The 14771-nt window shown below is 39.9% G+C and overlaps 1 protein-coding gene across 2 annotated transcripts in view; it reads right to left on the bottom strand.

The window, feature by feature from the left end:
* Window positions 1-14771, bottom strand: part of ctnna1 (catenin (cadherin-associated protein), alpha 1) — a 160504-nt gene that overhangs the window by 132907 nt on the left and 12826 nt on the right. For both annotated transcript variants that reach the window (XM_043703889.1, XM_043703890.1), the window contains exons 2-3: window positions 8046-8160; window positions 5501-5696 (exon numbers count right to left, since the gene is read on the bottom strand). In XM_043703889.1, the coding sequence (XP_043559824.1) occupies window positions 5501-5696; window positions 8046-8150 (301 nt within the window). In that variant the 5' untranslated portion in view covers window positions 8151-8160. The remainder of the gene's footprint in view (window positions 1-5500; window positions 5697-8045; window positions 8161-14771) is intronic.

The following is a 14771-nucleotide window of genomic DNA, read 5'->3' as shown; positions in this document are numbered from 1 at the left end:
CCCTTGAGTTTAGAAGACTGAGAGGGGATCTGATTGAGACGTATAAGATTATGAAAGGATTGGACACTCTGGCAGTAGAAAACATATTTCCACTGATGGGTGAGTGCCAAACTAGAGGATACAGCTTAAAAATATGGGGTAGACCATTTAGGACAGAGCTCAGGAGAAACTTCTTCACCCAGAGTGCTGGCTGTGTGGAATGCTCTGCCCCAGAGGGCAGTGGAGGCCCACTCTCTGGATTCATTTAAGAAAGAGTTGGATAGAGCTCTCAAAGATAGTGGAATCAAGGGTTATGGAGATAAGGCAGGAACAGGATACTGATTAGGAATGATCAGCCATGATTATATTGAATGGCGGTGCAGGCTCAAAGGGCTGAATGGCCTACTCCTGCACCTATTGTCTATAAAGCATATGTAATTTTATTAATCAATGCTCTGGAAGAAACTTAGACAATCTCACAGGTATCCATCAAACCATTCTGTTAGGCACAACACAAACTTTCTTCTCTCCACAAGGAACAATTCCTCAACAGTTCCTGAAGTGAAGGAAATTTTTCTTGTATGCCAGTCAGAGCTCCTCTATTAAAATCAATAACATTAAAATTTAGTTCTGTAAAATGTGACAAAGAATCAGTCAAAGGCAATCGAAACGATTTGGGGATTTAAATTTACATCACCAGTTTCTTGTGTTTTTGCTGTATGTTTCTATTTGCTTAACAGAGAGTACAATGTAATGTGCTTACTTTCTCTTTGAAAAAATTTGATAAAAACCATAGGGTTAATATGGACAATAACCTCCAAGCAGGGAACAGTTTACGTTGAGAATCAAAAATTAAGTCAGGGGAATGAAGTAGGCAGAAGGTAATGCCATAAAAGGCTTCCTAAGAACATAAGAAATAGGAAACATCCATCTGGCTCCTCAGACTTGCTTTACCATTCAATACAATAATAATTGATCATCTACTGCTGCCCACTCTCTCTATTCCCTAATGGGAAGAAGTGGAAAATCTTTCAATCTTTGTTTTAAATATATTCACTGCTCAAGCAAGCATAGGACTGATAGATAATTTGAAAGATTTACAAATCTGACTGAAGAAAATTTATCCTCAAGGTCCTAAATAATCAACTCCTAATCCTGAAGCTGTGCACCATTATTCCAAATTCCACAGCCAAAATAAGATATCAGTCTCTATCTGTCTTTGACCTGCATGGTCCACTGAGATTGGCTCTTTTCAAATTGCAGAGTAAAGGCTTATCTTATTTGACCTCAGAACATGACCACCCTCTCATCTTAAAAATTAAATCCAATGAATCTTTGCTGTACTGCTTCTAGCCAAGCATATACTCCTTTAGCTAAGGTCAGAAAACACACATTAAGCATAGAATTATGTAGAACTTTGAGACTAACACTTTTTTAAAAACTTCTATTTTACAATAAAGGCCAACATGTCACTTGCCTAATTGCCTCTGCATCTGCAGACTAACCTTGCACTTTATGTGAGACTCAAGTCTCTCAGACATTAACATTTATATTTGACACCTTTTCAAAAATGTTATCTATTCTTACAGTTATTAGCAATAAAAATTCAACTCTATTTCCTTCAATAAGATGTTTAAAAGACATGAAAACATTAGGCAAGGGTCAACTTGCTTCCAGTTTAAAGATCTTTATTCTGTTGACACGACTGCACTTGCAGCAAACATGTGCATTCACTTGATGCCATCTTCTTTAGGTAATGCCTCTTCAGGAAATTCTTTAAAAAAAAACTCCTAATACTTAGTGCACTCAGTTTATAACTCATTTCTTAAGTTGAAGGAAGGGGTTAAATTAGTCAGGTTTAAAGCTTTAGCCATGTAATCTGTAACAACCAAGCTGACATAATTCATGAGAAAGAAATACATTTGGGCTCTCAAGATTAGTGGTTAGCAAAAGCCTTGGATAGAAATAAACACCTACAATGACTGAGAGAAAAAGATAACATGGATGTTGAAATGTGGGAATTATATTTGTTATTGTAATATGCATGCTGTAATCTGTATAAAGCTTAAAAGGAGTTCTACAATTTGACAGAGGAAGCTTTGATCCTGGTGTTAAAAAGTCTCTGCACACGTGCATGAAACAAACAAGTATTCTCCAAGAACTCTCTATCAATTTCTCAAGCATTCCTACAATAAAGCATTTCTTAAGTTGCTCTTGCACAGACTTCTTCAGAAGCATCTCAGGACTTCTTTCTCCTGTCCCATCTACTCTGAAGACTGCTGCAGGTATCTGACTTTTCTCTCAAAGACATTTTCACACTCCGTGAACTCCTGTTACTGCATTATAGAACATCTTGTTCCCAATAAATTTTCCTCATCTAGTCAGGTTTTCAAAAGCATTAAAATATTCACCTCAAAAATTTCTTCCAAGCCTCAGCTAAATGCACAACAAATATCAAACAGCTGGCACCACTCAGAATTCAAATTGAAACTAAAACATCCACCTTAACATACACATCATAGAAATATAAATCACTTATACCTGTTTTTTCCTACTTGAGAACCCAAGTTTCCACGTAAAAATATCATGTGGCAAAGTGGTCGTCTACGTCCAGAGTCCATACGATCACTTAATAAAATCATGCGTTAAATTGACAGTGTAACATGATCAGGGGTACAGACTTGGTAGATAGCAATGAGTTTTTCCCCTTGGCAGAGTGATCGATGACTGGGGGCAGATTTTAGGTAAGGGGAAAAGAGGTTTAGAAGGGAGGGGGGATAAAAAATTCATGCAGAGGATGATAAGGATAGGAAGGTGGTACAGGTATAAAGCTTTATAACATTGAAGCAGTATTTAAATATATACTTGCAATGCCAAAGCATAAAAGGCTGTGGTTCAGGTGCTGGAAATGGGATTAGAATAGGGAGGGATTCGTTTTTGATTGACACAGCATTTTCCTGTGCTGCAGACTTCTATGGCTGTTGATGCTAGATTGTTAAATATCTTCAAGGCTGAGACAGACAGACCTTTAAGCAAGGGAATCCAGGGTTAATGGAAAAGACAGGAAAATTGAGAATTAAAAGCAAAGTCAACAGGCTGAATAGCCTACCTCTAACATCTTATCGTCTCAATTCATTAAAACAATGGGTGAACTATGAAGAGTGGGTTAAAATGGGCGCGAGAGTTACTTGCAGTTTTCATGAAGTATATTATATGCAGAAAGACAGCTTAAGCTGATGAATGCTCAGATCTCCAGACAGTTGAAGACTGGACTTTGATCAGAGATGGTCATGGGTCTTCAGTTCCTGAAATGCTGACTCCACATGAATCACCCAAGAAGTCTGTCAGCCATCAGATTGCCTGTAAAAGTCTCCAAGTCATTTCATTTCATTCTCTCGGTTACTCAGTCTCCATCGTATCTGTTCTGATTATGCCACTTTCTGCAGGAGGGCCTCAGAAAAATCCAACGTTTTTTCTTAACTATGTGCTGAATCCCCTACCACCACAATTGACAAAGCCCTCCTACACGTCTGATCCATCTTCCACACTTCATGCCTCACCCCTTCTCTTCTCTCCCACAACAGCAATAAAGGTCCCCCTCATCCTCATGTTACCATCCCACCAGCATCCATATCCACAGGACTGTCAGCCACCATTTCTGCCACCTCTAGCAGAACACCACCAGGTCTATTTTCCCCTCGTCTTCCTTGTCAGCATTCCACAGAGACTGGTGCCTCCAGGACACCTTTGTCCATTTCTCCTCCACTCGTAGGACCTCCCACAGTAGCTTCCCATGCAAGTACAGAAGGTGAAACACCTGCCCACTTACTTCATCCCTCTTCACTATCCAAGGTTCCAGACACACCTTCCAGTGATTTACCTGTACTTCACTCAATCTAGTCTAATCGCTGTTTACTGAGTGGTACCCTTTACATTGGGAAGGGGAAACACAAACAGGACAAGCACTTCGTGGAACACCTGTGTTCTGTCAGCAAAAATGACGCCAAGCTTCCAGTTACCTTTCACTTCAACACACCATGGTGTACCCTGGTCAATATTTCTGTCTCAGGCTTACTGCAGTGTTCAAGCTACATGAGCAGTATCTCGTTTTCTGCGTGGGGATGGTGAAGTTTTCAAGATTCAATATGGAGTCTAATAATTTTAGAGCCTGAACATCTACTTCCATGTCCTAGTCAGCTTTCATTACAGCCAATCCATTTTCACTTACATATGGTCCCTATTACCAGCTTCCTTTTTCTCCCAGGCTCACCAATGCCATTCTTTTGTCTGCCTAACTGTTGTACTTACTCGCTGGGCTCCATCTCCACCTAGCTCCTTTCCCTTACCTTATTCAGTCTTCAGCATATTTTTTCCAAGTTTGCATCTGTTCTTAAGTAGTCACTAAACCCGGAACATTTGTTGAAATGGCATTGATGACCCCAGAGTTACAGATTTACAATTTACAACAAAGATACAGGAAAAATCACTGATCTAGTCTACAATTATTACAGAAGGTAACAAAAACCGCTTTATTACAATGTATTAATGCTGATTAAGAAGTTAAATGCCCAGTGAGAAGTGCATTCAACTTTCACAGTAAATGACTACTTAACCTGTCAAAATATACTGTCACTATCTTGCTTTTGAAATATACCACCAACCCCTCACCATTACTTGCTTAAAATCTTAGAATTTACCTCCTAACCTCACTTAAAGCATAGCCATACTATACAACTTGGATTGGTTCCAGGCAGAAAATCCATCTTCACCTTTTCAAGAGCAATAAATGGTGGACTTAAAAGTTGGTGATGAAATGTGTGCATTTTCAAAGAATATAGAGCTGCAATTGTTATAGCGACATTATATCGATTATTGGCTCAGTTAAACTCTGGGATTTATGTGCAATCTCAACAATTACGACTGGAAGGATTTTGTTGGGTTGGAAAAGGTGCAACCAATAAAAATGCTAAGCCTTTAAGAAAAATGCAAGCTCAAGGAATTTTCACTTCAGTCACAAACAAACATTCAATCGGGTTTAGCCCAGATTTTAAAGTCTCATGCAATCATCAAGGAGTCTTAGTGAATGTGAACAAAATTAATATAGCAATGAAAAAACATTATCCTTCTCAAACGATAGGTTATTTGAGGTCTAAAACACTGATCATGTAGGCAAAAACACAACTAAAGCTTCCACCAGGACCACACGTTATAACCTAGTACAGCCTCACCGTAACATACGAATAAGGTGAAAAGGTATGAAAGGTAACAAACATTGGACTTCTTCAATCAAATCTGCCCTTGTACCACCTGAGCTATTCAATATAGTTTTCTTTCATGCCCTCTCTTCCTAAGATTTGTGCAACTAATAGGTGAAAAAGTAGTGGTTGTCTTGCAGAGGCGAAAATATTTTGCATAATAAATTCACATGGTGCCATGGTCTGTGATAGAAACAAAAATATACATCATACAATAACATCCAAGTACCTGCGCTACCCTTTAGTTCAGATGGTGTGACACTCACCTTGTTTACGTACATCATCTACAGCTGCTATTAGTTCTTCCTTCAGGTATTGGCTCTCATGGGCAATTTTATCACCCTTCTCCAGGAAATTCTGTGTTGCCTGTTCCACAGAAGCAGCCAGAACATGGGCTTTCTTAGAGCGTCCTTTCTTTTTGTTAGATGGCCCTCTGTTGCTGGTGTTAACAAGGGTTGTCACCTGAAAAGTATAATTTTAGTCTTAAAGTCCTAATGGATATTACATTAAAAGAGTAAAAGGTAACTTGAATTTACATAGGATCTTTAACACACTTGACAGCGATGGAATCAAATGAATGGCAAGCCACAAAAAAAGGCTTGATGTTGAAAAAGGCTTTTAGAAGGAGAAAAAAGGAAAATCGAACAGAGAATTGCAAAACATCTAATCTAAAGTAATAACTAATTGTGGAACAAAAAAAAAAGAGGAAATATTTTAAGTTAGAAGAACAAAGTTCAGGAAATGTCAGAGTAGAAGTGTACATGGCCATAAGAAGTCAGAGAAACAGGGATTTAAATGAAAACATGAATCTTAAGCTAGTAAGAATAGGGTGTTGGGTGAACAGGACATACAAATAAACAATGAGTTTGAACAAATTGAACCTGCAGAGGAGAGCACTGGAATTGTCACATCCATAGGTTTCAGCAGCAAGCTGGGCTAACTCCAAGAGGTTTGTAATGTTGGAATGGTGGCAAAACTAAACAGTCACCACTCATCAAGAAACGAGAGATTTCAGTAGGAAGGACAGCTTGTGATAAAATCTTGAATGAAAGAAAAATCAACCACCTGGGGGACAGGCTTCCAAAAGCATCCAAGATCTAAAAAGGCCCAGATTGGATACTAGGTTATGATTGAATTGATAAATTTAACCAGCATGAAAAACACTTCTCGAATACAGAAATAAGGGAAACACAAAGAGGCTCACAACCCCTACTCCAGATTTCCAACAAATTCTGATTCCAAGTTGTATGCGCAGAATGAAGCCAACATGCCCTCGACGGTCAAAAAATTTGCCACGCCACAGGCATCCAGTATTACAGCACGGAAACAGATCCTTTGGTCCAACTCATCCATGCCAACCAAGTTTCCCCAAACTAAACTACTGCCATTTGCCCACATTTGCCCATATCCATCCAAACCTTTCCTATTCATGTACCTGTCCAAACGTCTTTTCAATTTGTAACAATTCCTCTAGCAATTCGTTCCACATATGAAACATTTCTGACAGTCAGAATAATACAGCATGGAAACGGACCCTTCAGTCCGACCAGTCCATGCCTGGTCAGTCTGTCTACACTTGGTCCATACCCCTCATTTCTTATTCATGTACTTCTCCAGATGTCTTTTAAATATTCTAACTATTGGCATCCACCAGTCCCTCTGGAAGTTCATTCCACACATGAACTACAGTGTTCAAAAACAAAGGTTGCACCCTCAGGTCCCTTTTAAATAGCTTTCGTCTCGTTTTTAAAAATAGGTCATCTAGTTTTGAATACCCCAACTCCCATCAACCCCAGGGAAAAAAATCTTTGCTATTCACCTCATCCATGCCCCTCATGATTTTATAAACCTCTAAAAGGTTTACCTACTTTCCTCCAGCGAAAAGAACTCCCAGCCTTATAACTCAAAACTTCCAGTACCAATAATATTTTTAAAATTTTTTCAGCACCCTCTTCAATTTAATAAAGCCAAGGAGGATTCTGGATCATCCAAGATGGAGACAGGAAAGATTTCTGGCAATTACAGGCTGCTCTTTCTTTGGGGTATTTAAGGTGTTGGAGGTGATTTCCTCGAATTCCACGAGCATCAATTACTGTTTTATATACTGTTTTTTTCCTCCAAAGTTCCAAAACAAAGTCAAAATAATGACACTACTAAAAGGGAGAAGGACAAAGGCAGCACATTGTCCGTCTCTCTCTCTCCTGCTCAGACAAAGAAACCCACACTGCTAAAAGACACAGGAGTGAACCTGTGCAGTTACTGCCTTTGCTGTTGAACTCATGAATCAGTGGACATTGGAGTGTGTCTGAGAAAATTAACAAAGCGAAATTCACAACTGATCATGGATGAACCTGTTTGGGAGAGTCACAGCATAGAAACAGCTACGTTCATAGTTTTAAGTGTGGCCTTGCTTTAAGCCTGTAGTAGTGAGTAGCGGAGTTCTTTCTTGGTTATATATTTTATACAGATTGGTCTCTTGATTAAACTTAAAAATATAGGCCATATGTATTAGGTTAGCCTGGAGCAGTGTTTCATAGAGAAATAAGACTGTTATTTCCTGGGACTGCAGATTGGAAAAAGCAAAAGTGGCCCTTAGTAGAGTGATATGCTCTTCTTGTTGGACGTAGGAGTTTAGGGAGAGTTTACAGGTTACTGAGGATTATATCTGCAATATAATCCATTGGTTGCGAATCCTATCAGATCGAATGGATTGGTTGGAGTAACAGTTAGAGGCAATGAGGAATTTAAAAGAGCAAGGTACTGTAATGAAAGACAGTTTTAGGGAGGGGGAAAAGTCGCAGATACAATCACCTGTGTAACCAAAGGTTCCAACAACCGTTCCACGGCCAAAGTCCTTATTTCTAGATTTTTCGGATCCCATTTGAAGCTAATGTTCTGAGTGTTGATTGTTGTCATGCTTATTTGCCTGTTAATGAAAAAAAAAAGTAAATTTGAATCTTTTCCCAGACTTGAGCTATTATAACAAAGCAGTCAATGCAAAACCAATATAATAGTTTCAGATCAAAACCAAATTCTGTAACTGATTCAAAAGGATAAACAGCAGAAAACTAAATGTAATGAAACAAATTCTGTTCCTTCCTGAAATTCAAGTAGACATTGAGACTCATCTGCACTTCATATAGCGAATGATGAAATTAGGTTTTTTTTCTGCTCACAGGCCTGTTAGTTACTTTGACCATCTTCTCAGTGAATGGCAAACTGTACATGCATGGTCCAAGCTGCAATTAAACAAATTTCTCAGCAAAAAGCAGAAAAATTTAAAGTTACAGAATCTCAAGTTTCAATCTCTGACAACGTGGTATGCTCTGAATACCCTCCAACAGATCTTTAATCATAGAATCCCTACAGTGTGGAAACAAGCCATTTGGTCCAAGAAGCTCACACTGACCCTCCGAAGAGTAACCAACCAGACCCATAACCCTATCCTACTGCTCCACATTTACCCTGACTAATGCACTAACCTACTTATCTCTGAACACTATGGGAAATTTAGCGCAGCCAATGCACCGAACCTGCACATCATTGGATTGGGGGAGGAAACCAGACTACCTGGAGAAAACCCACACAGACACTGGGAGAATGTGCCAACTCTGCACATACAGATACCCAAGGCTGGAATCGAACCTAGCTCCCTGGCACTGAAGTAGCAGTGCTAACCACTGAGCCACCATAGCGCCCTTTAGATTAAAAGTCTCACTCTTAAAACTCCTTTGATCGAAATAATGAAAACGTATTTTGCACTCCTTTGAAATCCACAAAACACTTAAATTAGTTTACCTCTAACCAAAACAAAAATTGCTTTCTGGACTGCCTTACTTCAAGAATTGGACAGGTTTCATTTCCGACCCCCCCTTTTTTGTTGAAGTCATAAGTTCTCTCACACAAAACTGAACATTTTCTTCCCCCTAATCACCTGTGTTTTTCTCCTCATTGTTATGGACCAGACCAAACTTGCTCAAAATATTCAGAAGATTGGTCTAAATGCTTTTTTTTTTAATTTTAAAAGATAAATGCAACGTGTTGCGTTCCAGATGTAATTCAATTGGTCAAGCTACCAGATTTAAAGCAAAACACATTGGGCTCATCCACCATAGTTAGTTAAAATAGAAAAGAAGAAATAACTTATTGGAAAACTTAACAGAACACGGTAACTATTACAAATTAACTACTCCAATGTAGTAACATCCCATAAACACACCCTTGCCATACAGTCAAATCAGAAAACAGATGGTCTCACTTGCAACTCCAGTTGAAGGAAGAGAACACCCGGCTTCTGGCTTTAAATGAGGAGGGGGAAATAGCTTCCACTTCAAGACCACAATGTAATAGGTGAAATCAGTTCTGGGAGAGCTTAACCACACCCTTTCAGGCTATGTTTATTCCAACATTTCAAAAAAAATCCAAGGCCTCACAAGCTGTTTACTCTAGTGGTTCTGATGGACTGCTCATTAACTCTGCCTTAAAACCTCAAAAACAGAATCAGGTCAAAATACACCTGGTAAAGCCACAGTATCTTCACAACATCTAATAGTCACCACAAGTAAACCCTTGTTTTTGAATTGATTAATTTATGTTCAAAGTTCATTAGGAACAATGCAGACGATCAGAGATCAGGCAGAGGTTTTGGGGGGGTTTGAAGGGGAAACAAAACCCCTGCTGTAGCCACTCTCTAAAAGAGAGATCAATAGTGTTGGTGGACACCACATCTTCCTTCTTCAAAAGGGGCCCAGACATAAGCTATAGCTATCAAAAGATGGGCACTCAGCAGTTTTGACCCTCTCCACGGCCTGCTGTTACTGGGTCCTGTTAAATAGCCAACTTGGTCAGGCCAAGAGAGCAGACCCACAAGGACATACTCCAAATTGCCCACAAAAAAAAAGGTTACTCCTCCACTTTTTCTGCTAAGGTCAGTCACCTGCTGTTTTAAATGAATCTACCTTTCCATAAATTAACCTTGTAAATGAACGTGGCCAAATCTTTAAAGTGTAGTAGCCTCTAAGCTTGCGTTTACTCCACTTCCTACTGTAAAAACTTCAATCCCCAAAAACTATTGTCAAAACACATGAACCATGAATGAACTATTTGCAAATCATTGCCGAGGATGGGTGTAGAATCAGTGGTCAACTGCAGTGCTACAGTACAACAGCTTGATAAGTTTAAATGGAGGGCACTGAAGCTTATCAAGATTGAACACTGGGCAAGTAGACCAACAGTCCAAGATAATGCTGAAGGACAGGGAGAAGTGGTAGGCGGCTCATGCTGGCTGCCAACGTACCATTGGAAGCTGCCCTAACTTCTTTAGTACATGGCACCAGTTCCAGCACAAGTATGAGCAAAACAGGGTCAATGAGATCCTTAGGAACAGCAAAGGCAACACTGTGGTCAGAAAATATAAGCACGGAACTAAGAAGAGCAGTTCAAATGAGCCAGGAAATGCAGGGAGAAACACCAAGGCAGAGCAGGGTGATGAACAAGCAATAATCGGTGTAAATTGACATGGGAAATGCAAAATAGTCAGAAGTTCACACTTTTAATTATGGATATTTCAGTAAAGTGGTTCTGATATAATGTAATAGTTCCGTTCTCATGCGATCTCACGTCCAAGACAATTATACAATAGCCGCACCGTTTAAAATAATGGTGCCAGAATCACATTACAGCCAATACAGTTAAGGAAAGTTCATGTTCTACAATAACGGTCTAAATTATTCAATCACGTTATAATTAGTGTTGAAGAAAAATGCTTTATCGCACAACCAACTGCACAGTGTAAATATTTCAAGAGTTTAAAACCGGTACTTGCAAGCACAGATTTAGGCCACAGTGAAAGTTCAATGCACCTGAGATAAAATCAAATTGAAAATAGGTAGTACAGAGGAATTTTGATTATCTGAATATCAATTATCCGAATATCAGATTATCCGAAGGAGAACTCAAGGTCCCGATAGAAACATTACGTCAAAGAGCTGTTTCATCTCTGATCGTGTCTTTTGTTTACGAGTACTATGATTAAAAACTAATTCGGCGTACCGAAGTGCTACTGAGAACAGTCCTGGACATCGACAGGCGCCCATGCGCAGTCTCCAAATGACTGACCTCCCACCCTCCCCCTCTCTCCCCACACAGGTGAACCCTAAACCCACTTCCCCACAATCTCTCCAACATTGTCTTGTACAGGGCAACGGTGGAACCTGTCAAAAAGTTGCAGTAAAAAGTTGTGCGCGCGTGCTATTTGGTGACTTACCCCACAAAGACTGCAGCAGTCTTACTGTTAGTGTACAGTCTGACCAACCTGGGGACGGGGGAGGGGGTGGGTAGGGAGATGCTCACATGCGGTGTGCTACTGCCTAGTCTCCTGAATGGGGACTAGACTTCACAAAAACCTCCGAGCCCCAGAGGAAATCAATCATGCGAACGAAAGTGTCCACCCATCTCGTTCGAATAATCGGGGTTCCTCTGTATTTGGCAAAGGATTTTAACTGTTCAAAAGGAGTACAGTATCCTTGAAATCAGGGTGCCAAATACATCAACCAGCAGCAGATTCAAACCACTATAAATGCCAGAGGAAACATCACAGAAGCGCTTCACAGGAGGCTCCCAAGCACTGAGGAGGTCACCTAGACAGGGGACGAAACGTCTGCAACACAAATTCCCAGCTCGGTGAACAGAACCACAACAACGAGCAACCGAGCTACAAATCTTCTCACAAACTTTGAACGTCAACCAGCTTTGCACCAGGATGGGGAGCCACATGTTGGGAAAGGTGGATGTTAGAGAGAAAAAGAGGAAAACACAAAGTTACCGTTTTAATGATAAAGACAACTACAAGCCGTTTCTCAGAGATGAGGCAGTAGGGAGGTACATTTAAAAAAAATTGAAACTGCAGAAGCATAAGAGTTTAGACCTCCTGGTATTAAAAAAAGGGAAGAATCAGATTTGGACTAATTAGCAATCCTAATAGAATGAATAACATGTTTTGAGACAGCAGAAACATGTAAAGTTGGTTAAGGAATGACTGACAAATAATTCTGAACTACCACATTAACTTTGTGACAAGTTTAAATGATTCATAAAATTCCATCAGTGCACATTTGCAAAAAGTGCAAATTCACCTATATTAATGATTTATTGCTGGAAAGACAAAGTGCAAGATCATTATGACAAACACAAGAATCCTAAATAACCATGAGTCATACAAGAGAAAAAAGGACGCCGAGTGATTGACACGCCGTTGATTGCTTTCTCTATGGCAACACCTCAACCAGAGAACCAATGGCTGCCCAATTCTCCTATGTAATTCAACAAGATACAAGATTTGAACACATTTGTTTTCTTTGCAGAGAAAAAGTCCCTGCACATGAATGCATCTCCAGTGGAAAAAAAAATGACCCTCAACTGGTCCTCTAATGCAATTTTAACACTCCTGCCTCTCGACAAGAAAGTCTGCATTCAAGTCCCACCTGCCCGGAGTCTCAGAAATTGTCCAAAAAAAGTGGTTAGAAATAATTAAGTGAACTGTATTATAAAATGTAGGGATTCTATAATCCATAAAGATTTAATTATTTTAAGTTAGTATCATGAATCATGTATGTTCAGCTCCCCACTTGCAGAATCACATCTCCTATAAAAGAAAAGTAATGAATTGCTTTTCAATTCATGAGTGAATCATGAAGGAAAGGGCAAGTCTATGGCACACAACCAGGATCTTCTGTATTCCCTATTTTATCAAGGAATAGTTCTGCACAGTATGAAATGTTGCATAAAGTATTTCCGACAGTTCTTGGTGATCTATATACAGAAAGTTTATTATCCGACACCTATGGGATCAGGCGTGCGCCAACTGATTAAATATTCCAGATAATCAAGAGATCCACATACACAATGTAAAAAAAACTATGAAACCGAAATGTAATACAGGGGGGTACATATACAGTTATACGTTATTTATAGCATACGTCACTAATGGTAATGCAACTTTTCCTTCAATAAAAAAAAACTTAGTGGCACAGAGCCTTCTCATTCGCACCTTCAACTCACTACTTGGACATCCTGGCAAACTGCAGTATTTGAGGGGAAATGAACTCAAAAATTGAATCAACTGTTGATATCTCATGCAGCCATTCAATTGAACAAGATGTATGTTTACATTGAGGTAAATTAAACTATAATAACTGGACAGAATAAGAAAAAAAATTCAGTATTCGAGGGATATAATTTTTGCCAGTTTACCAGAGTGCTGGTTCATAAGGTGCTGATTAAAACAAAGTTTGTTGTACATAGAACAGGCCTTTCAGCCCACGATGTTGTGCCGACCATTGATCCTCATGTATGCACCCTCAAATTTCTGTGACCATATGCATGTCCAGCAGTCTCTTAAATGTCCCCAATGACCTTGCTTCCACAACTGCTGCTGGTAACGCATTCCATGCTCTCAACTCTGTGTAAAGAACCTGCCTCTGACATCCCCTCTATATTTTCCTCCAACCAGCTTAAAACTATGACTCCTCATGTTAGTCATTTCTGCCCTAGGAAATAGAGTCGATAGCCAGAGACTATCTATGCCTCTCATTATCTTGTATACCTCAATTAGGTCCCCTCTCCTCCTCCTTGTCTCCAATGAGAAAAGTCCGAGCTCAGTCAACCACTCTTCATAAGATAAGCCCTCCAGTCCAGGCAGCATCCTGGTAAACCACCTCTGAACCCTCTCCAAAGCATCCACATCTTTCCTACAATAGAGCGACCAGAACTGGATGCAGTATTCCAAGTGCGGTCTAACCAAAAAGTTTTATAGAGCTGCAACAAGATCTCACGACTCAAACTCAATCCCCCTGTTACTCAAAGCCAAAACACCATATGCTTTCTTAACAACCCTGTTCACTTGGGTGGCTATTTTAAGGGATGTACCTGCACACCAAGATCCCTCTGTTCCTCCACATTGCCAAGAATCCTATCCTTAATTTTGTACTCAGCTTTCAAATTCGACCTTCCAAAATGCATCACCTCGCATTTACCCAGGTTGAACTCCATCTGCCACCTCTCAGCCCATCTCTGCATCCTGTCAATGTCTCGCTGCAGCCTACAACAGCCCTCTATATTGTCAACGACCTTTGTGTCATCTGCAAAATTGCTGACCCATCCTTCAATCTCCTCATCCAAGTCTTTAACAAAAATTACAAATAGTAGAGGCCCAAGGACACAGCCCTGTGGAACATCACTCACCACTGACTTCCAGGCAGAATATTTTCCTTCTACTACCACTCGCTGTCTTCTGTTGGCCAGCCAATTCTGTATCCAGACAGCTAAGTTCCCCTTTATCCCATTCCTCCTGACCTTCTGAATGAGCCTACCATGGGGAACCTTATCAAATGCCTTGCTGAAGTCCATATACACCTCATCCACAGTTCAACCCTCATCAACTTTTCTAGTCACATCCTCAAAGAACTCGATAATGTTTGTGAGGCATGAGCTGCCCCTCACAAAACCGTGTTGACTGCATTTAATCAAGCCATGCTCTTC

The sequence above is a fragment of the Chiloscyllium plagiosum genome, chromosome 14 (assembly GCF_004010195.1).
Source record: "Chiloscyllium plagiosum isolate BGI_BamShark_2017 chromosome 14, ASM401019v2, whole genome shotgun sequence".
NCBI lineage: Eukaryota > Metazoa > Chordata > Chondrichthyes > Orectolobiformes > Hemiscylliidae > Chiloscyllium > Chiloscyllium plagiosum.
The sequence above is the reverse complement of the archived record's forward strand: the minus strand, read 5'-3'. Positions and strand labels throughout refer to the sequence as shown.